We start from the raw sequence: 22,462 nt of genomic DNA on the forward strand, positions 1-22,462 counted from the left end.
GCTATGGAGGGTGAAACAAAACAGTGAGCTTGGAATGGAAGATCAACCCAACTTTTCAAATATTGGGGCAGTTCCATCATTTCAGTTGAGACAAAGTAGAGGAGATGTAGGAAGCGATGGAGTGCTTCTAGGGATGTCTGCTTTTCTATTCGTGCACTGAACCATTAAGGGAGGATCAAGAGAGAGCAGGGTGAGAAAGTAGCAGTGATGGGTTCCTATGGGTACGGTCAGGTACGCCGAACTGGTAGAAAATTTTTGATCAAATATGCAGAACTGGTAGAAAATTTTTTATTTATTTTTTTTTCTTTCCCTTCTGAGCTCTGGGTATGTTTTTCCTATCACTGTAAATGAGGTTGAATAGGATAGGATAGAATAGAATAGAATAGAATAGAACAGAACAGAACAGAATAGAATAGTCCTATTCTCTATCTTTTCTCTATATGTTCTCTTCCCTTTTACTTAACTGTTTTATTTCTTTCTCTTCTTCTTTTCTTGCCTTTTGCTTTTCTCTCCTCTCTTTCTCTTTCTACCCCTCTTTCTTCCTTTACCATGCTCTAACTTTTTATTTCCCCTTTTCCTCCCGATGTAAATATGTATACTATTTTAGAATTGCACACTTTAAAACTGCACAAATTTATACCAATGTCTAGATAGGCCTTTTGTTTTTTGTATTCCCTTCCCCCATTTATTTGTAATAAAGATAATATTTTTTAAAAAATAAAAAAGAATAGAATAGAATAGAATTTTATTGGCCAAGTGTGATTGGACACACAAGGAATTTGTCTTGGTGCATATGCTCTCAGTGTACATAAAACAAAAAGATACATTTGTCAAGAATCATGTGGTACAACACTTAATGATTGTCATAGGGGGTCAAATAAGCAATGAAGAAACAATCAATATTAATAAAAATCTTAGGATACAAGCAACAGTTTATATAGTAGATAATGTATATTTTTGTGGGCCTGTATGTAATATGTATGTGCACATATGGCATATATACACATATGGCATATATACGTTCTAAGACCACGCGTGAAAAATGAATTTCCGTGAAGTAGAGGAAAGATTTTTTAATGAGTGTTTGGACTTTTAAAACCCACCCTTTGCTATAAACAGTCATTCTATAATGTTTCTCAGCTGGAACTACATGTGATATCCTACCAGTTTCTTTAACAGAGTACAGTAGTACTGTAGAAGAATTTTATGAATTTTTAATGGATTTAAAATTTTCAATGGATTTAAGCCCCCTTTGAAAATGCGTGAAGTAGCGAATCCACAAAAGATGTACTGCAAAGTAGCAAGGGATTACTGAACATAAAATATTTTGGATGTTCAGTAATAGTAAATGGATAGGGAAATTGTATCTCTTTGAGGAGAGGCCAGGCACCCTAATCTTAACCCAAACCCTTGACATGAGTGACGTCAAGTTGGCCACCTTTAAGCCAATCACATGACCTTTAAGTCACCCCCCCCAGTCATATGATCATCAAGCCACACCCACCTGGTCACATGGCTGGCAAGCCACACCCACAAAAGAAGCCATGCCCACAGTGTGGTAGTAAAAAAATGTGCAGCCCTTCACTGGAAAGTAGCTCAAAGTAATATCACTGTCACACCAGCCATGACTTGAATCCTAGGGAAAGAAACCCTTGACTCCCATTTGGTGAGATAGGCATACGTTTACTAAGAGCCAAGGGTTTGCAGTAGAGTAAAGCCAGAACTAATGGTTTGTTTGTTTGTTTGTTTGTTTGTTTGTTTGTTCGTTCGTTTGTTCGTTTGTTCGTTTGTTCGTTTGTTCGTTTGTTCGTTTGTTCGTTTGTTCGTTTGTTCGTTTGTTCGTTTGTTCGTTCGTTCATTCATTCATTCATTCATTCATTTATTTTGTCCAATACACAATGAGGGTTATAGTGGGTATACTGTATATCTATATACTCATAGTAAAATACATGATGAAGGTTATAGAGGAGATACTCATGGTAAAATATATCTAAGAAAGAATAGAAAAGAAGGTATAGTAATAGAACATATCAATGAAAGAATAGAAGAAGAGATATAGGAATAGAAGACAGGTATAGGAGATGTAGGAGAGCAATAGGACAGGGGACGGAAGGCACTCTAGTGCACTTGTACTCGCCCCTTACTGACCTCTTAGGAATCTGGAGAGGTCAACCGTAGATAATCTAAGGGTAAAGTGTTGGGGGTTTGGGGATGACACTATGGAGTCCGGTAATGACTTCCATGCTTCGACAACTCGGTTACTGAAGTCATATTTTTTACAGTCAAGTTTGGAGCGGTTAATATGAAGTTTAAATCTGTTGTGTGCTCTTGTGTTGTTGTGGTTGAAGCTGAAGTAGTCACCGACAGGCAGGACGTTGCAGCATATGATCTTGTGGGCAATACTTAGATCTTGTTTAAGGCGTCTTAGTTCTAAACTAAACAAAGATTCCCCAGTGAACTTCCACTTTTCCATTTCTTCCCACTGTTATCTCTCAATTGTCTAGTTTTATTCAAAAGATTTGTTTTGGTAACAATCCATATAGCGGCACCGTTACATTCCATTCCCAGGCTTCTGGCCTTGGGACAGTGAGCTGATATCTCTGGAAGGCACAATGAGTAGTTTCTGTTCTGTTCCCTCCCATCCCAACAGCTCTGTTCCCCTATATTTTATGGCAGGCTGACATCTAGCAAAGCAAAGCTCTGACAAGCATCTTGATTCTGTTTCGTACAACTGATTGGCTTTCGGAATTCATGTTAAGAACATAAGAACCTAAGAAGAGCCATACTGAATCAGGCCAAAGCCCATCGAGTCCAACATTCTGTGTCCCACAGTGGCCCACTAATTGTCCAAGGGGATCTTGAGCAGAAAGAGAAGGCAAGACCCTCCCTTTCCCTTGACCCCCAACAAATGGGACCCAAGGGAATCTCATCTGCCTCAACCAACATAGAGGTGGCACTTGGGCATCCATTTCAATAACCACCTATGATACACTTGGCATCCATCAATCTATTTAATCCTGCCTTGAAGCTATCCAGGCTTACAGCTGTCACGGCCTCTTCTGGAAGGGAATCCCATAAACCAAGGACCCTCTGGGTGAAGAAATATTTCCCTTTATTTATCCTCACTTTCTTACCTATGAACTTTAGGGAGTGCCCTCTAATAATAATAATAATAATAATAATAATAATAATAATAATAACAACAACAACAACAACAACAACAATAATAATTTATTGGATTTGTATGCCGCCCCTCTCCGCAGACTCGGGGCGGCTAACAACAATAATAAACACAACATGTACAATCCAATAATAAAAAGCAACTAAAAACCCCTATTATAAAACCAAACATACACACAAACATACCATGCATAACTTGTAATGGCCTAGGGGGAAGAGCTATCTCAACTCCTCCATGCCTGGTGGTATAAATGAGTCTTGAGTAGTTTACGAAAGACAGGGAGGGTGGGGGAAGTTCTAATCTCCGGGGGGAGTTGGTTCCAGAGGGCCGAGGCCGCCACAGAGAAGGCTCTTCCCCTGGGGCCCGCCAAACGACATTGTTTAGTCGACGGGACCCGGAGAAGGCCAACTCTGTGGGACCTTATCGGTCACTGGGATTCGTGCGGTAGCAGGCGGTTCCAGAGGTAATCTGGTCCATTGCCATATAGGGCTTTAAAGGTCATGACCAACACTTTGAATTGTGACCGGAAACTGATTGGCAGTCAATGCAAGCCATGGAGTGTTGAAGAAACGTGGGCGAATCCTAGTATTGTGTGATAGAGAAAAGAATTTTTCTCTATCCACCTTTTCTATCCCATGCATGATTTTATACACTTTGATCAAGTCTTAAAATTGCCAAGTTTGAAGACTTCTGCTGTATGGCAAGGCCATTTATGTATTCCTTTATGATAGAACAACTGGAGGGAAGCTGCCCAAGCCAAAATTGATGCAGGATGGAGCTAATTGCAGCTCCAAGATACAGAAAAGTTCAAACCTTTGACTGTCCCTCAAATAAACTATGAAGTGACCAGCTGTAATATATGCATCCTTTTGTCCTTGTTTATCTCTGTGTGTATTGTTAGTATGGAAATGATCTCCATGTGTATTGTTAGTATGGAAAACCTGAGAATGAATTATTAAAAGAGCTATCATGTCCAAGCTGGAAAAATTTGCATAACCCCTAAAATGCAGAGGGTACCAGCTATTTGCTGTCTTCAGTTATCATGCAGGGGTTAGCAGCTATGTAAAGTAACTCTAATTGCTGGTTGCAGAATTGCCCCTCCTCTGGAGTTAGAATAAATTTTTTACTTTCAATTCAGGCAGCAGAATATAAAGGCCAGAAGATAAAAACAAGTTATGGATTATTTGATATAAACAAATTCAGTGAGACATGGAAAATGTATTGATCTGCAACTAAGATGTTGAGACCTTGTGCGATGGGTGGATGGATGGTTGCATGAATGGTTGGGTGGGAGAGTGGGTGGATTAGCCACTCATAGGTGAACAGGTGGGTGGATTAGCTAGCTAGGTAGGTAGTTAGCTAGTTAATTAGGGAGGGAGGGAGGGAGGGAGGGAGGGACGGACAGACAGACAGACAGACAGACAGACAGACAGACAGATAGATAGATAGATAGATAGATAGTTTTGTGTTCGGGCCTGGGCCAGCTGTTGCCCCCACATATGTGAGAGATGCGTCACAGAGTGATTGTGAAAGCCTGGCTGATAGCCAGGAAAACGTGGCAGACAGCCCAGAGGATGAGGCAGATGGTTCAGAGGAGTTGGCAGACAGCCCACAGGAACTGGCAGACAGCCCAGGGGGTTTAGCAGGCAGCCCATCAGATAGCCTCTCTTCTTTGGATTCGGATGCTGAACAGATAATTAATTAGTGTAGCTGTAGAGCAATGCAACGTAGGGCTCAATTAAGGGATTATCAATGGTGATTATGGTGTCACCTGTGTTTGGGTGTGGTCCATAGAATGAGGGCTGGGTGTGGTTCCCATAATGAGGGCTACAGTTACAAAAGGGAACAGAGGCAGAGGCAAACTGTGGATGTTCATCTGTGTGGTTTGTGTGGCTTTGTGGTTCCTGCTTTGAAGCCTCTGCTCTGTGCCTTTGGATTTCAACTCAGCATTGTCAGGCAAGTGGGAGTTGAAAACTCTGGGACTAGCTGCTGCTCTCGTGCCTCGAGAATTCAGAGAACTCCTGGAACGGTTCTGCTACGTGAATTTTGTATTTGTTTGCTTTTTCATGAAGTTTGTATCTAGCTGAATTTTTGCCTCGAACTGTGTTTTACTCCTGAAAATAAGGACAGTTTTTTTTAGCCTTTTCTTTTATGTTTAATACAGGTTTGCTGATTAGCAATGCACGTGTGTGTCTGACCTTCTTTCCTGGACCGTTAATTATTGCCTGAGCCCGGTCAGGCAGAATAGATAGATAGATAGATAGATAGATAGATAGATAGATAGGTAGGTAGGTAGGTAGGTAGGTAGGTAGGTAGGTAGGTAGGCAGGTAGGCAGGTAGGCAGGTAGGCAGGTAGGCAGGCAGGCAGGCAGGCAGGCAGGCAGGCAGGCAGGCAGACAGACAGACAGACAGACAGACAGACAGACAGACAGATAGATAGATAGATAGATAAATATATATATAGATAGATAGATGATTGATAGATAAGAGAGACAGATGGGAGAGACAGACAGACAAGCAGACAAACTCTGATAATTTGTAATGCTGATAAAGAGGTTATTGTTAGAAACATAGAAACATAGAAGACTGATGGCAGAAAAAGACCTCTTGGTCCATCTAGTCTGCCCTTTTACTATTTCCTGTATTTTATCTTAGGATGGATATATGTTTATCCCAGGCATGTTTAAATTCAGTTACTGTGGATTTCCCAACCACGTCTGCTGGAAGTTTGTTCCAAGGATCTACTACTCTTTCAGTAAAATAATATTTTCTCATGTTGCCTTTGATCTTTCCCCCAACTAACTTCAGATTGTGTCCCCTTGTTCTTGTGTTCACTTCAGCATTGAGATTAATGAATCTGTTCTTCAATTTATAAGTCTTGGAGAATCAATGTTTTATTCTAATTTGGAGCTCAATTGATATTTTATTTATTTATTTTGTCAAGCATGTATATGATTACAGACAAACTACAAACAAAGCATAAACATGATTGTGAATATATAAGAAGTATGGTTATGAGTACAAGAAATAGTGGTACCCTAAGTAGGGAGTTAAACAAGGCTGGATTGGAATAACATTTCGATGAGAAACTGCCAAAAAATCTTAGGCGCAACGCTAAATCAAGTACTTGAAAATTCTCTCAGAAGGAAACTGTGATTTAACCACCAATGAAAAATGCATAGGTGTCTCTGCAAGATTAGCAGGACTTAAAATTGACTTTGAAGGACAGGTTTGTTCCGTGTGTTTCAAATGGAAAACATGATTATTGGAGATCCATAATCTTTCTTGATTATGAAGATCAAAACAACCCTTGCAATTTCTGGAAGGTCTACTCTTTCTTTTGTCTGTGAAAAAAGAAAAGCTTTTGGGTTTTTATGTTATATTTGGAGTGCTTGGAAATTTATTCTAAATAACCTTTGTGGTGTTTCCGAGCTCAGTTTATTACCAAAGGGATAGAGGGAGCTATCCCTGGTGCTGTTTTTCCCTATCTTTCCCTCATTTTAGACTTTCCTTCCTCAGAGAAAGTCCTTCCTGGCTTTTTTCCTTGGGATTTTGTTGTGGTTAGCTCTGGCCCAGCTCCTGCCCCAAGGACTGTGGATGTGGGGGAGACATCCACATGCTGCAGGCCTGTTTTGCCCCCAGTGGAATCTGCTAATGAAGGCTCCTCTGACCAAGAAGACATGAGTGACAGGGAGGAGGAGAGTGTGGCAGACAGCTCAGAAGGAGATCAATTATCTAGCTCCTCCTTGGATTCAGAACAAGAGTTAATGATACAGCCATGCATGCGGACAGCAATGCATAGGCAACAACAACTGAGAGATTATTATCAAAGAAAATGAGGCCACCTGTGGTTGGGTGGGGCTGTGGTCATTAGTGAGGCTGCTATAAAGAGCAGCCTGTGGGTTTGGCCATTGTGGAGGATTATCTGATCATTGTGTTTCGTGACTGCTTTACTGACTTTGACCTTTTGTGTGCTGATTTTTCCCCGCTTTGAAACTAAACCAGAGCAAAGTGTGTTTCACTTTGTGAAAGAAGAAGGACTGTGAATTGCCTCACAGCTGCAAGCTAAGTATCACAGAACTGATAAGGGACTTGTACAAATTACCAGTTTGTTTGGAGACGAGTGCTCTTTGCAATACCAAAAGAGGGCTTAGTTTAAGTGAATTTTCATTATAAAGAACATTGTTTTGAATTTTCAAACGTGTGTGTGTCTGAAATTTGTACCTGTGAATTTTTGGGAGGAGTCTACCAGAGAGCCCGACAGAACAGGATTTAATACTGGAAATGTGGGCAGACGGGGGAGGCTGTAATTGGCTGTTGAGAGGACTGGACAATAAAAAACAGGGCATCCACGTGTACAGTATTCCCTGACATCCCCTCCAAGATGTCACATCTTGGATATGCCACATAGAATCATAGAATCATGGAGTTGGGAGGGACCTCCAGGGTCATCGGGTCCAAACCCCTACTCAATGCAGGATTCACTAAACCATCCCAGAAAGATGACTGTCCAGTCTCTGTTTGAAGACCTCCAGTGAAGGCGAGCTCACCACCTCATGTGGCAAATTGTTCCACCGGTTTATCACCCTTACTCTTAGAAAGTTTTTTCTGATATCTAATCTAAATCTACTCCCTTGCAGTTTCATCCCATTGTTTCTAGTCCTTCCATGTGCTAATGAGAACAATGCTGGTCCCTCTGCTCTGTGACAGCCCTTCAGATATTTGTAGAACATAAGAACATAGAACATAAGAAGAGCCATGCTGAATCAGGCCAACGCCCATCGAGTCCAGCATTCTGTGTCACCCAGTGGCCCACCAATTGTCCATGGGGATCTTGAGTAGAAAGAGAAGGCAAAACCCTTCCTTTCCCCTGACCCCCAACAAATGGTACTCAAGGGAATCCTGCCTGCCTCAACCAACATAGAGGCCACACATGGACATCTGTTTCAATAACCACCGATACACTTGGCATCCATGAATCTGTCTAATCCTGCCTTGAAGCTATCAACAGCTGTCACGACCTCTTCTGGAAGGGAATTCCATAAACCAATGACCGTCTGGGTGAAGAAATGTTTCCCTTTATTTGTCCTCGCTTTCTTACCTGTGAGCTTTAAGGGAGTGCTCCCTCGTCCTAGTATTGTGTGATAGAGAAAAGAATGTTTCTCCATCCACCTTTTCTATCCCATGCATGATTTATACACTTCGATCAAGTCACCCCTTAAACCCCCTCGATCAATCACCTCTTTCAGAATTTCAGTTAGAGATATGTGCATTTTTACCTTATTTTAATAAACATATTGCTTTGCATATTTACATATTTGCTTACTTTTCTACAAGCTTAGATTCTAATCTTTTGAACTGTCTTTCTATATAATTTCTATTCTTTTATCCTTTATTTCTTTCTTTTACACAATTATAAAAGTTCTCCCATATTTTATAGTAGCCTGAATCCTCCTTCCCTTCTAAACTCTTGCAAAGTTCTTATAAGGTCACTTGCCATATTCCCCACTTGGCCAACACATCACTCAGTGTGCCATAACACCCTGCTCCATACATGAGAATTTCACCAAAGTTTGTTTGTTTCTTTGTTTGTTTGATTGATTGATTCCTATGCTGCCCTTCTCCTGGGATTTAGGGTGGCTCATAACATGTAGAATTCTAAGTAACATTACAAATTGAAATCCCTGTAATTAAAAATTAACAAGATTCATCCATCATCCATCACACATTCGTTCATTGGGGCAAGGTATTAAAATTTCAATAGCCGTAGACCTGCCGGCAGAGGTGGCTCTTTGAACATTTACAGAAGACAGGGAGAGTGGGGGCAGTACAGATCTCCGAGGAAAGCTCATTCCATAGGGCTGGGGCCACCACAAAGAAGGCTCTTCCCATAGGCCCCGCCAGGTTTGTTTGTTTGTTTGTTTGTTTGTTTATTAGATTTGTATGCCGCCCCTCTCTGAAGACTAGGGGTGGCTAACAACAATAAAAAAGACAATGTAACAAATCTAATATTAAAGAATAATCTAAAAAAACCCAATTTAACAGACCAATCATACAAACAAGCATACCATGTATAAATTCTATAAGCCTAGGGGGAAGGGGGAAAAAATTTCAGTTCCCCCATGCCTGACGACAGAGGTGGGTTTTAAGGAGCTTGCGAAAGGCAAGGAGGGTGGGGGCAACTCTGATATCTGGGGGGAGCTGGTTCCAAAGGGTCAGGGCCGCCACAGAGAAGGCTCTTCTCCTGGGTCCCGCCAAATGACATTGTTTAGTCGACGGGACCCGGAGAAGGCCAACTCTGTGGGACCTAACCGGTCGCTGGGATTCATGCGGCAGAAGGCGGTCCTGGAGATATTCTGGTCTGATGCCATGAAGGGCTTTATAAGTCATAACCAACACTTTGAATTGTGACCAGAAATTGATCGGCAACCAATGCAGACTGCGGAGTGTTGGTGTAACATGGGCATATTTAGGGAAGCCCATGATTGCTCTCGCAGCTGCATTCTGCACGATCTGAAGTTTCCAAACACTTTTCAAAGGTAGCCCCATGTAGCTAGCATTACAGTAGTCGAACCTCGAGGTGATGAGGGCATGAGTGACTGTGAGCAGTGAGTCCCGGTCCAGATAGGGCCGATGACATTGTCTGGCTGACGGGACCAGAAGAAGGCTGACTCTGTGGGACCTGACCAGCCACTGGGAATGTATGAAAGTTTCAAAGTTCCATTCTTCTTTGAAACAAATTTGGAAAGCAAATTTGCTTTCATCAAATTGAGTGATGGCTTGTAGGCAGAAAGATGTAGGAGGTTTTCTCGTATGGAGAACTCCTGATTTAAACCCTGCATTTCAGTTAAACCGACCTTCATGAGTCCCCTGGCATCCAAGGGGCTAGCCCTCTCCAAAATAAACCCTCCCGTGCAAATAGTATTTTTCCAACTAAGGAAGAAGCTTGGCACAACCGTTATGGTTCACAGAAACCCCGTGCCCGAAACCAGAAGTCTGCTTGTTTGTTTTTTCAGCTGCCTCAGTCAATTCAAGTTGCCAAATGATGTAGTCGATGGGTTGGCAGTAAGGAAATAATTGATGCCCTTTCTGCCAGCCTTCTCATTAAAACCTGGAATCGTGCACAACAGTGGTGGCGCACACTGTTGATGCCACATTGCTTACATGCTTGCAAAATTAATTAGCCTTTGTTATGGGCCCAGGTGTTTAGCCAAGAGGAGAAGGAATTGCGTGGTGGCCGCAAAATCTTCTTGGAGCTGGTCAGGAATGGAACAGAAAATGCATTGCCTTTTTAATTTTTGTTTGTTTGTTCATTCATTTGTCAAGCACATATAAGGTAGTAAGTATAAATAAATAAACATTAGCAAAGTAGGTACAGGTACATTAAGCCAGTGTTTCCCAACCTTGGCAACTCGAAGATATTTGGACTTCAACTCCCAGAATTCCCAGCCAGCAAATAGTATAAGGGCAGACTAGATGGACCATGAGGTCTTTTTCCGCCGTCAGTCTTCTATGTTTCTATGTTTCTATCCCCTTCATCTTCACCTTCACCTCTTCCTTCCAGGGGTTGCCACTCATCGCTGCTCTTTTGTTATTTTCCCGTTCTTCCTTTTCTGACATTCTCAAGGTCTGCCGAGAACGTACAGATACTGATTTTTAATCCCTAATGATTTTTCGCCTCCAAGCTGTTGCAAATTTTTTGGGGAAGCAGTGATGATTCTTTTTGTGCAAAGATGTATTTCTCTCCCCCAGTGGCCTGAAACTCATGCCAAAAGAAATTAACCATTTCTTCTGTGTTTTGTTTTTTTTCCTTTCCAGGTATTGGCTGACGAACAAAGTGTATATCAAACGTCCAACCACCGGTTTATTAATGTACACGCTGGCAACTCGCTTCTGCAACCAGATTTATCTCTACGGCTTCTGGCCATTTCCCCAAGGTCCCGACCAAAGCCCTGTGAAGTACCACTACTATGACAGCCTGAAATACGGCTACATGTCCCAGGCCAGCCCTCATACCATGCCTTTGGAATTCAAAGCGTTAAAGCTCCTGCATCACCAAGGAGCCTTAAAACTCACCGTTGGGCCCTGCAACGGAACGACGTAAGAAAAGGTGCTTCCGGCAAGCCACTTTCCCGGAGGCTGTGCCCCATGGGAGGATTGGGGAGGGGAGGCTGGGAGGAGTGGTTAGATGGAGAGGTGGGTTTTCTTGGGTTTGGGAGAAGAGCACAGACGTGGCCACCCGGGGCTCCGAGTTGAAGTGGAGCCAGCCTTTGGTGCAAGGACCGGAAAAGTTGGGGAAAACCCCTAAGAGAAGATGGCCTTCGCCCTTCCCAGGCCTGGAAACCCCTGTGACGTGTATGGGTACTTTAGTGTGACAACTCAGTGTTAGGCCAGATGTTGTGCGTGGTCTAGAATTGGTAGGTAGGGCCTGTTTGGCTAAGGAAAGCCGGGCGTTTCCCGGCTTGTGTTGTGTTCTCGGCTTAGTGGATGTAGGGGTAGGGATTCATCCTTAGAACTGCTGTTTTTTCGAGCACTGCAGGTCAGTGCTCAGAAAGCTACTGGCCAAGGAGGGGTTAACCGTGCCGTATGGAACTTTTTTTTTTTCAACCGAGGCCACCAGCTGTGCCCATTCAGAAAAAAACGCAAGAGTGACAAAGCCAACTCAGGATCCTCAGACACAAAAGGCGTTTCTGACATTTCCGCTGGAAGAAAAAATATCAGCCCATTCATCATCGTGGTGGCTCGTCGAGGTTTTTTTTAAAAAATTTTCCAAAATATAAAAGATGGAAGTGGACTTAAAGGGGAGCATCGTTTTTCTTTTTGTTTGTTTGTCTCCTGTGGTGGTTTTCCTCTTCCTTGGTAGAGAAGCCCATTTTAGCGGTACTGTACTATATAAACCACGCCAGTCTGGAGCATCCATCGATGTAGCCTCAAAAGAGACAAGATGCCAGCCATATTTGTACAAACAAAGGCGAGTTCCTTTTTGATATACAGTATATATAAAACATTCTCTCTGCCTTAGTGCGACGTGAAAGGAAAGAATTGACATTCGGGGTTTTCGATTTGTAAAAGCAAATTCGCAGGCTGGATATTTCCTTTTCTTCTTTTGGTTCCAACTGTTTTATTGTGCTTTATAGCAGATTTGTTAATAAACCCAGTTTCAAGGCCTTGTAGCAATCCGTGCCTTCATTATTTGAAACCCGGCTTCCATAAACAGCAGATAATAATAATAATAATAATAATAATAATAATAATAATAATAATAATAATAATTTATTAGATTTGTATGCCGCCCCTCTCCGAAGACTCGGGGCGGCTCACAACATGATAAAAACAGTATTATACAGGCACAAAACTAATATTAAAAAAAACTAAAAACCCTATCATAGTTTAAAAACCAAACAGCACATACATACCAAACATAAATACCACAGCACATACATACCAAACATAAATTATAATAAGCCTGGGGGAAAGGTGTCTCAAATCCCCCATGCCTGGCGGTATAGGTGGGTCTTAAGTAGTTTATGGAAGACAAGGAGGGTGGGAGCAATTCTAATCTCCGGGGGGAGTTGATTCCAGAGGGCCGGGGCCGCCACAGAGAAGGCTCTTCCCCTGGGGAGACGACATTGTTTTGTCGACGGGACCCGGAGAAGGCCAACTCTGTGGGACCTTATCAGCCGCTGGGATTCGTGCGGTAGCAGGCAGTTCCGGAGGTATTCTGGTCCAATGCCATGTAGGGCTTTAAAGGTTATAACCAACACTTTGAATTGTGACCGGAAACTGATCGGCAGCCAATGCAGGCCACGGAGTGGTGAAATGAGAAATGAGATGAGAAATGATCTGTCTGAAGTTGGAATGGTAGCCCATCTGGTGACAAATTCCTCGTGTGTTTAGTCACACTTGGCCAACTCAATTCATCCCGGCTCAAAAAGCTTGCAGATCTGGAAGAATATTTTACACACCCGTGCAGTAGTGAAGTGATCTTTAACAAAAGACAGCAAATAAGGAAGGGAAGTTTTAATCCATCTTTAATTATAGATTAATGGCTTAATATCTAAGGGGTTTCTAATGTCTAAGGCAGTGTTTTTCAACCAGTATGCCGTGGCACACTAGTGTGCCGTGAGACATGGTCAGGTGTGCCGCGAAGCTCGGAGAGAGAAAGAAAGCAAGAGAGAGAGAGAAAGAAAGCAAGAGAGAGAAAGAGCAAGAGAGAGAAAGAGAACAAGAGAGAGAGAGAAAGCAAGAGAGAGAGAAAGAGATGGAGGGAAGGAGAGAGAGAGAAAGACATAGAGGGAGGTAGGGAGGGAGAGAGAGAGAAAGAGAGAAAGAGAGCAAGAGAGAGAGAGAAAGAAAGCAAGAGAGAGAGAGAAAGAAAGCAAGAGAGAGAAAGAGAGAAAGAAAGCAAGAGAGAGAAAGAGCAAGAGAGAGAAAGAGAACAAGAGAGAGAGAGAAAGCAAGAGAGATAGAAAGAGAGGGAGGGAAGGAGAGAGAGAGAAAGACATAGAGGGAGGTAGGGAGGGAGAGAGAGAGAAAGAGAGCAAAAAAGAGAGGAAGGAAGAGAAAGAAAGAGGGATGGAGAGAGAAAGAAGGAAGGGAGAGAAAGAGGGAGAGAGAGAGAGAAATAGAGCGAAAGGGAGGAAGAGAGAGAGATAATTTTTTTGTCCAAACTTTTTTTAGCCCCCACCCTCCCCCTGCTCAATGTGCCCCAGGGTTTTGTAAATGTAAAAAATGTGCCGCGGCTCAAAAAAGGTTGAAAATCACTGGTCTAAGGGGCTGCCATAAAAAAGAGAGGACATTCTCCAAAGTACTGAGAGCAGAACAAGAAACAATGGATGGCAACTAACAAAGGAGAGAACCAACCTACAACTAAGGAAAATTTTCCTGGCCATTAGAACAATTAATCAGTGGGACAGCTTGCCTCCAGAAGTTGTGGATGTTCCAATACTGGAAGTTTTAAAGAAGATGTTGAATAACCATTTGTCTGAAGTGGTGTAGGGTTTCCTGCCTAAGCAGGGGGTTGGACTAGAAGACCTTCCAGGTCCCTTCCAACTCTGTTACCCATCCCTAACTTCAGTTCCTTTCCATTTTCCATATAGTTGATGTTTTGGTGACACACATTCCTCTCCATGCAAAGTATAAAATCTGTGTCTTTGCAAAGGTGCTTGGACCACATTGCTTCTCAGCCTTGATAGAAACATAGAAACAGAAGTCTGACGGCAGAAAAAGACCTCCTGGTCCATCTAGTCTGCCCTTATACTACTTCCTGTATTTTATCTTAGGATGGATCTATGTTTATCCCAGGCATGTTTAAATTCAGCCACCGACCACTATATCCCTCTGCTTGTTTTCTTGATAATACTTTATATTTCCCCTGGGTCTTCTGCAGCTTTTCCTGGTGGGATGAATCTTCTTGAAAGAAAAAGATAGACGAGATGCTCAGATTCATCTTTAGCGATATGGATTTTTATGGGCTTTATTATTATTATTATTATTATTATTATTATTATTATTATTATTATTATTATTTATTAGATTTGTATGCCGCCCCTCTCCGTAGACTCGGGGCGGCTCACAACAATAACAAGAACAATGTAAAAAACAAATCTAATAATTTAAAAAACACTAAAAACCCCATTATTAAAAGCAAACACACACACGAACATTCCATGTATAAACTGTATAGGGCCGGGGGAGATGTGTCAGTTCCCCCATGCCTGACGACAAAGATGGGTCTTAAGAGCTTTACGAAAGGCAAGGAGGGTGGGGGCAACTCTGATATCTGGGGACAGTTGATTCCAAAGGGTCGGGGCCGCCACAGAGAAGGCTCTTCCCCTGGGTCCCGCCAAACAACATTGTTTAGTTGACGGGACCCGGAGAAGGCCAACTCTGTGGGACCTAACTGGTCGCTGGGATTCATGCGTCAGAAGGCGGTCCCGGAGATATTCTGGTCCGGTGCCATGAAGGGCTTTATAGGTCATAACCAACACTTTGAATTGTGACCGGAAACTGATCGGCAACCAATGTAGACTGCGGAGTGTTGGTGTGACATGGGCGTATTTAGGAAAGCCCATGATAGCTCTCGCAGATGCATTCTGCACGATCTGAAGTTTCTGAACACTTTTTAAAGGTAGCCCCATGTAGAGAGCGTTACAGTAGTCGAGCCTCGAGGTGATGAGGGCATGAGTGACTGTGAGCAGTGAGTCCCGGTCCAAATAGGGCCGCAACTGGTGCACCAGGCGAACCTCAAACGGCGGAATGGGGGGAGATAGGCATCAAACCTCATCCCTGAGCCCCACCATGACATTCCTCCTACAAGAATAATGTCTTGATTTAGAAAAAGCTACAGAGCTTGAATTGGTAGTGAATGGTTGAAGGGCTTCCTAATCTTAGCTAATAGATGCTTTTCTAACCATCTGTTAGAGATATTCTCTGTCTGGTGCAGCTGTGCTCTCTCATCCAAAACCCAGAGCTGAGATTGTCTTTGGATTATTTATTTTTTCATCCAGAGTAGACCTTTTCCCTCTCCTCATCACACAAGTCTTGTTATTTGCATGATTAATTCAACCATGATGAAAATACAACCATGTGTTTGCTAGCCAGCTCCATTTGGCACATTGATGGGCTGCCAAAATTTTTACTGCCACGCTGTGGGCATGGCTTATTTCGTAGTTGTGGCTTGATGGTCACGTGACCAGGTGGGTGTGGCTTGACTGGGGTGCCTTAAAGGTCATGTGAGTGGGTAGGAGTGGCTTACTGGCCAAGATCAACCTTCTCCCCGACCCTCTGGAACCAGCTCCCCCCAGATATCAGAGTTGCCCCCACCCTCCTTGCCTTTCGCAAGCTCCTTAAAACCCACCTCTGTCGTCAGGCATGGGGGAATTGAAAATTTTCCCTTCCCCCTAGGCTTATAGAATTTATACATGGTATGCTTGTATGTATGATTGGTTCTTTAAATTAGGGGTTTTTAGATTATTTTTAATATTAGATTTGTTCACATTGTCTTTTTTATTGTTGTTAGCCGCCCCGAGTCTTTGGAGAGGGACGGCATACAAATCTAATAAATACAAATACAAGATAAGTGCAGTGATACCTCATCTTACAAACCCTTCTTCATACGAACTTTTCATGATACGAACCCGGTGCTTAAGATTTTTTTGCCTCTTCTTCCAAACTATTTTCACCATACGAATTCGAGCCGCCGCCGCTGGGATGCCCCGCCTCTGGACTTCCGTTGTCAGCTGAAGCACGGGTTTTCCCTGAGGCTCCTCCCGCTGGGATTCAAAGCATTTTTGCCTTCATTTTTGCCAGCGCTGCTTTGAATCCCAGCGAGGGGAGCCTTAGGGGAATTCCTGCGCTTCGGCTGGCAACGGAAGTCCGGAGTCGGGGATTCCCAGCAGCGCAAGGCAAAAAGGGTGAATTTGGGGATGGGGTTGCACGCATTATTTGCTTCTACATTGATTCCTGTTCTGTCTGGGTCACTCCAGAAGCCAATACCAACCCAAAAAGAGAAGCCAGACACACTGGTAAAAGGCAAAGGCAATTTTATAAAATTCAAGAAAAACACAGGTAACAGAAAATGTCCTTACAAACAGGAAAATGCTGTATCTTCAGATATATCCACACAGGCAAAAGTCCATGCAGCAATACAGAATTCTTGCTGCCAAGCCAAGGCTGTAAAATAGCAGACCTACACCTCCCACGGGTCTTCCAAAGCTGCTGGGCCACAAGCCAGGAACAGAGACGCCAAGAAACAAGACAGGATAACGCCACTCCTAATTGATAACACTCCACATGGCTTCAAGGCCTTGCCTGCCTTTTAAACCCTGCTGATGAGGACCACACCCAAACCCAGCTGTTGCTAATTCACTGGTGAAAATATTTCTTTAACTGCTCCTTTCATTGCTGTGAACGTCTCTGTCTCATGTCAATGACAGCTTGTGCGTCATCACCTAATGACTCCAAGCTACTGGCTGGGGAGAGGGCCCCCCCCCAGGGCTCTCATGCTGTTCTCCTTCATCCCATTCCTGACTCTCCTCTCCCCCGTCCGACTGTTCAGCCCCCTCCTCTGCGCTGTCATCCTCCTCTGGGCATGGAGCCAGCAGAGACACAGCTGTTCCCTGAGCAGCCTCAGGCTGAATCACAACAATTCCCATAGGGTAGATTGCTTCGTCTTACAAACTTTTCATCTTACAAACCTGGTCACGGAACGAATTAAGTTCGTAAGATGAGGTATCACTGTATTCAAATAGGTGCTTGGACTCTTTTTCAGTTGAGCAAGTCCCATTATTTGAATAGCCACAAGAAAGAAAAATGATCGACAGCATTCTTGGTTGAAGAGCCCAGTAACATTTTAAGGTTTTGTACTGAACCCATAAGGTTCAGTAGGAGAACAGATTAGGCAAGTAGCTCAATTTTCTTTCATTGCTATAAAAGTTCAGTTCTAGATCCTGATTAAAATGATTAAAGCATTTATGGGTAAAAACATACTGTATTTTACTTTTTCCTATTTTAAAAGTAGTTAGGGATCATACTAAGGTGTTGTGGTTGGCTCTGGCCCAGCTCCTGCCCCAGGGAATGTGGAGGTGGATGCAGGGGAAACTTCAACATGTCACAGGCCTGTGTTATTGCCGACAGAGTCAGTTCAGAGTTTAGTTTCCTCGGACAAAGAAGAAGGTGGGAGTGACTCGGCAGAGGAGGGCTTGGCACACAGCCCAGACAGTCAATCTCCCTTATCTTCCATTGATTCGGATGAAGACGTTTTGGATCCATGCAAGCGCAGAATTATGCGTAGAAGACACCAAGTAAGGACATATTACAGGAGATAAGAACGGCCACCTGTGTTTGGGTGGGGCTCCAGTAATTAGGGCTGCTGCTATAAATAGCAGCATGTGGGTTTGGCTGTTGTGGAAAAGTATCTGATCGCAGTTCGTCAGGAATCCTGGGTTGCTGGTTTCTGGACTTTGCTTGTTGATTTTTCACGCCTTTGAAAACAAAGCAGAGCAACGTGTGTGTGTGTGTGTGTCTCATTTCACTGGAAGAAGAAGGGGTGTGAAGTTTCTTCACAGCTGTTAGCTAAGTACTTAATGACTGCTTAAGGGAAATTGTACAGGCTACCAGGTTGTTTTGGGACAAGTGCTCTTTGCAATACAAAAAGAGTGCTTAGTTTATTTTGACTTTTGGGATAAAGAACATGGTTTTGAATTTTCAAACGTGTGTGTGTCTGAAATTTATACCCTTGAATTTTCGGGAGGCTCCTACCAGAGAGCCCGGCAGAACATAAGGTACTAGAGAAGGAAGGGCAATAAATAAACTATGAAGTATTCAATATATAGTGCATAAACCTACTGACCCCATTGTGTTCGCCCACTGTGGAGGGCAGCAGCCCATTACTGGTCCCCAACTATTATGGCTTGGTGGCCCGGCTGTTGAGGGGAAGAGAGGGGAACCAGTTCTGCATGTATGTGCCCGCTACTTGCAGTTCGACTTGCATGAATCTTGGCCAGGTGTGCGTGCCTGCCCATGCAGCTTAATTTGTGTGAGTGATGGGCTGTTGCATGCACACATGCCAAGCCCAGAAGTTGGGGACCCCTGTTTTAAAGACGCAAGAGCAAAAGGAAAGCAGAGTGCAGCTTCTGAAAGTCGTTCTTTTATTCATTTTTCGCCTGAAGCGACATTTTTTAAAATTATTATTATTTTTATTAATCAGATTTGTATGCCGCCCCTCTCCGCAGACTCGGGGCGGCTCACAGACATTTAAATGCCTGGAAAAGAAAGAGGACCTTATGGACATGCAAGGAGTGCACATACCTGTGGCGTATGTGCCTGTGTGGCTTCATTTCCTGCCCAAACACAAATGTATACCTGCTTCTATACTGGTACATGGATACATACATCTTTAATAGCTGCGAAGGTGTGGGGGCCACAGGTTGCTCCAGCTAATACCCTTGCAGTATTAACAGTAGGAAAACAGGGGTGAAGTGGTTAGGAGATCAAAGTTGCTTTCTTATGTGTACACATGTTTTCCTAGCTGCATATATTTTCAAGAGGTACATTTCCATTCAGAGAAAACAGGCTGGGGGAGGGAGGGAGAGAGAGAGAAAGTGAGGGAGGGGGAGGGAAGGAGGGAGGGAGGGACATAGGGAAGGATGGGGGAGGAAGGAAGGAATAGAGGAAGGGAGGAAGGAGGAAGGGAAGGAAGGAAGGGAGAGGAAGGGAGGAGGGAGGGAAGGAAGGAAGAGAGGAAGGGAGGAAGGAAGAGAGGAAGGGAGGAAGGAAGAGTGGAAGGCAGGAAAGAAAGGTGGGAGAGAGGAAGTAAGGCACACTCTTTCTTATCCCATTTCAAGCGTTCCATATATAACAGGAATCTCACAATTCCCAGCAATGTGTCCCTGTAATTCCAGGTGGGACAAAAGATGCTCTTTGCAAATATTGAAAAAGCCATCCCAGTGTTTCCCTCTCAAAGCTAAGTGTTTACATGGCACTAGCAACAAAGAAGTCAGTGAGGTGTCTGGCAATTTGGAGAGCATCCAGGGAGTAGCAGGGGGCTTCTTTCAGCCTTTGCCAACAGGAGATAATAAGGATGTCAGAAGTTAGTAGCAGGAAGTCAGGGGGAGAGAGAGAGCGAGAGAGTGGAGTAATGAGAGAATGAGAGAGAATGAGAACGAGAGAGAGAGGAGGAGGAGAGAGACAATGAGAGAGAATGAGAGACTATTTCATTAGACTATCCATGGTTGACCTCTCCAGATTCCTAAGATGTCAGTAAGGGGCGTACATAAGCGCACTAGAGTGCCTTCCATCCTTATGGGTTCAGTACAAAACCTTCAAATCTTCCTGTGCTCCTCAACCAATAACACTGTCTATCATTTGTCCTTTTTGTGGCTAGCCAAATAATGTGACTTAATCCACTGAAAAAGAGTCCAAGCACCTATATGAAAACTTATCTTGGTTGGTAAGCCACTCCCACCCAGTCACATGATCTTTAAGCCACTCCCAGTCACATGATTGTCAAGTCACTCCCACTTGATCACATGGCCAGCAAGCTGCTCCTACCCGGTCACATGACCATCAAGGGGGACATTTGCCCAGGTTCGCCTGGTGCACCAGTTGCAGCCCTATCTGGATCGGGACTCACTACTCACAGTCACTCATGCCCTCATCACCTCGAGATTCGACTACTGTAACGCTCTCTACATGGGGCTACCTTTGAAAAGTGTTCGGAAACTTCAGATCGTGCAGAATGCAGCTGCGAGAGCAATCATGGGCTTTCCCAAGGTATGCCCATGTCACACCAACACTCCGCAGTCTGCATTGGTTGCCAATCAATTTCCAGTCACAATTCAAAGTGTTGGTTTTGACCTATAAAGCCCTTCATGGCATCGGACCAGAATATCTCCGGGACCGCCTTCTGCCGCACGAATCCCAACGACCGAATAGGTCCCTAGAATTGGCCTTCTCCAGGTCCCGTCGACTAAACAATGTCATTTGGTGGGTCCCAAGGGAAGAGCCTTCTCTGTGGCGGCCCCGACCCTCTGGAACCAGCTCCCCCCTGAGTTTAGAACTGCCCCCACCCTCCTTGCCTTTCGTAAACTCCTTAAAATCCACCTCTGCCCTCAGGCATGGGGGAACTGAGATAACTTCCCCAGGCCTATACTGTTTATGTATGGTATGTTGTGTGCATGTTTTTTAAATTATGGGTTTTTAGCTTTCTAATTATTGAATTTGTATTATATATTGTTTTCTGTTGCTGTGAGCCACCCCGAGTCTGCGGAATGGGGCAGCATACAAATTTAATAAATAAATAAAAAATATAAATAAATAAGCCACACCCACAAAATAAGCCCATCACTGATGGGGACAGGAAACACTAGCTCTGCATTTCCTTTTCCAAATCTTCCAACGCAGAAATAGACACACACCTTCCATTTTATTTCAATGCTTATTTTATTGGCTCCTTTACTTTAGAAGATACGTTCGTCGATGGATGTTTCCTCCAACTTTTCCACTTTTCTTCTTCCGTTTCTCTGGCTGCGCAAAGCATGACTCGCACTAGACCATACGAGCCTCTACGGTCTTCACTGTCACTACCTTTTCCCAATCCAAGCTGGTGTGAGTGATGGGCAGCTGCCTCCGAAAATACTTGATGTAGCCGCTGTTCATGAGGTCGTACTCTTCCATGATTTTACTCTGGATCTCGTTTTCCATCTTTTCCACCAGCTTGGCAAAGTCCTTCGCCGTCTGGGCTTCGTCAGTGACCACCAGGGTCTCCTCCGCATCCTTGGCCACTGTCAGGTGTATGTTGCCATCTTCAAAGTAGTGTGCCTGAATGGTGATGACTCCGGTCACCTGAGTGGATGTAGAGGCTGGAGCCAGAGCAAATGTCCATTCCGATTTCCACAAGCCGTTCCAGAAGGCGGAAGGTTTGTATCGGTGGCTTTCAATGCAAGCCACAAAGATCTTCCGCATAGCTGTGTCCTTGACAAAGACACTACAATGCCCATCAGGGTAGTGGTTGTCAACGTAACATTTCAGGGCCTCGTGGAGGGATCTCCTCCAGAGTTCTCCTTTCTTGTCCTCCTCGGGATGAGCTTGGAAGTCAATTGGTGTTCTCCTCAAATGGTCAAACTTGAAGGAGACCTGGTTCTGTGGATCCAGGAAGTAGTTCTCTTCCAGTTCATTGTGGCGAGTCAAAAGGACCTCACATTTCTTGGTTTGGACTGGTGTGAAATGGTCCTTGTTGTACACGGCACAGAGGGTCGGTGCTTCTTCACACATCATGTTGTCATCTCCTACCAGCATGCGTAAGTCACTGAAGGCCTCATTAAATTCTCCAGGTGGGATTTGTTTCAAGAGTCTACGCACTGCTTGGGCTTTCTCTGTCTTGATTTGGGGGTGGTCTACGGATGGTATCTCTGTAGACATCTTGGCCCAGCTTGCAAAGGATGGACCTTGGAATGGTGAACACACCGTTGACCTACGGATGAAAAATACCCAAAGCATCAATATGAGTGAGGACAGCAGGTTTTGATCATCATTAAATCAAGAAAACTTGATTGTTCAGGTCATCCCCTTTCAGAAGACTGAATCAATAAAAATGGTATTTATGGACTAAAAAAAGGGAACTCACAACAAATGTTGGAATAAAACATCAAGATATATAAGAATAGTTAAAGGCAATATAGATAAAAATGCACTTGGGGAAAAGGAATCCTCAATCTGAGTATTGCATTGGCAGTTCTGTGTTAGCAAAAACTTCAGAAGAGAAGGACTTAGGGGTAGTGA

General features: G+C 43.7%; 1 protein-coding gene and 1 pseudogene across 1 annotated transcript in view; one reads left to right on the forward strand and one right to left on the reverse strand.

Moving 5' to 3' along the window:
- ST8SIA2 (ST8 alpha-N-acetyl-neuraminide alpha-2,8-sialyltransferase 2) overlaps positions 1 to 12,354 on the forward strand; it is a 54,857-nt gene extending 42,503 nt beyond the window's left edge. Inside the window, exon 6 of the mRNA XM_070763512.1 lies at positions 11,000 to 12,354. Coding sequence (XP_070619613.1) covers positions 11,000 to 11,285 — 286 coding nt within the window. The 3' untranslated portion in view covers positions 11,286 to 12,354. The remainder of the gene's footprint in view (positions 1 to 10,999) is intronic.
- Positions 12,355 to 21,177: 8,823 nt separating this feature from the next.
- On the reverse strand, positions 21,178 to 22,117 carry LOC139172889 (F-actin-capping protein subunit alpha-1 pseudogene; annotated as a pseudogene).
- Between the last annotated feature and the right edge of the window lie 345 nt (positions 22,118 to 22,462).

Source organism: Erythrolamprus reginae, chromosome 10 (genome assembly GCF_031021105.1).
Source record: "Erythrolamprus reginae isolate rEryReg1 chromosome 10, rEryReg1.hap1, whole genome shotgun sequence".
Taxonomy (NCBI): domain Eukaryota; kingdom Metazoa; phylum Chordata; class Lepidosauria; order Squamata; family Dipsadidae; genus Erythrolamprus; species Erythrolamprus reginae.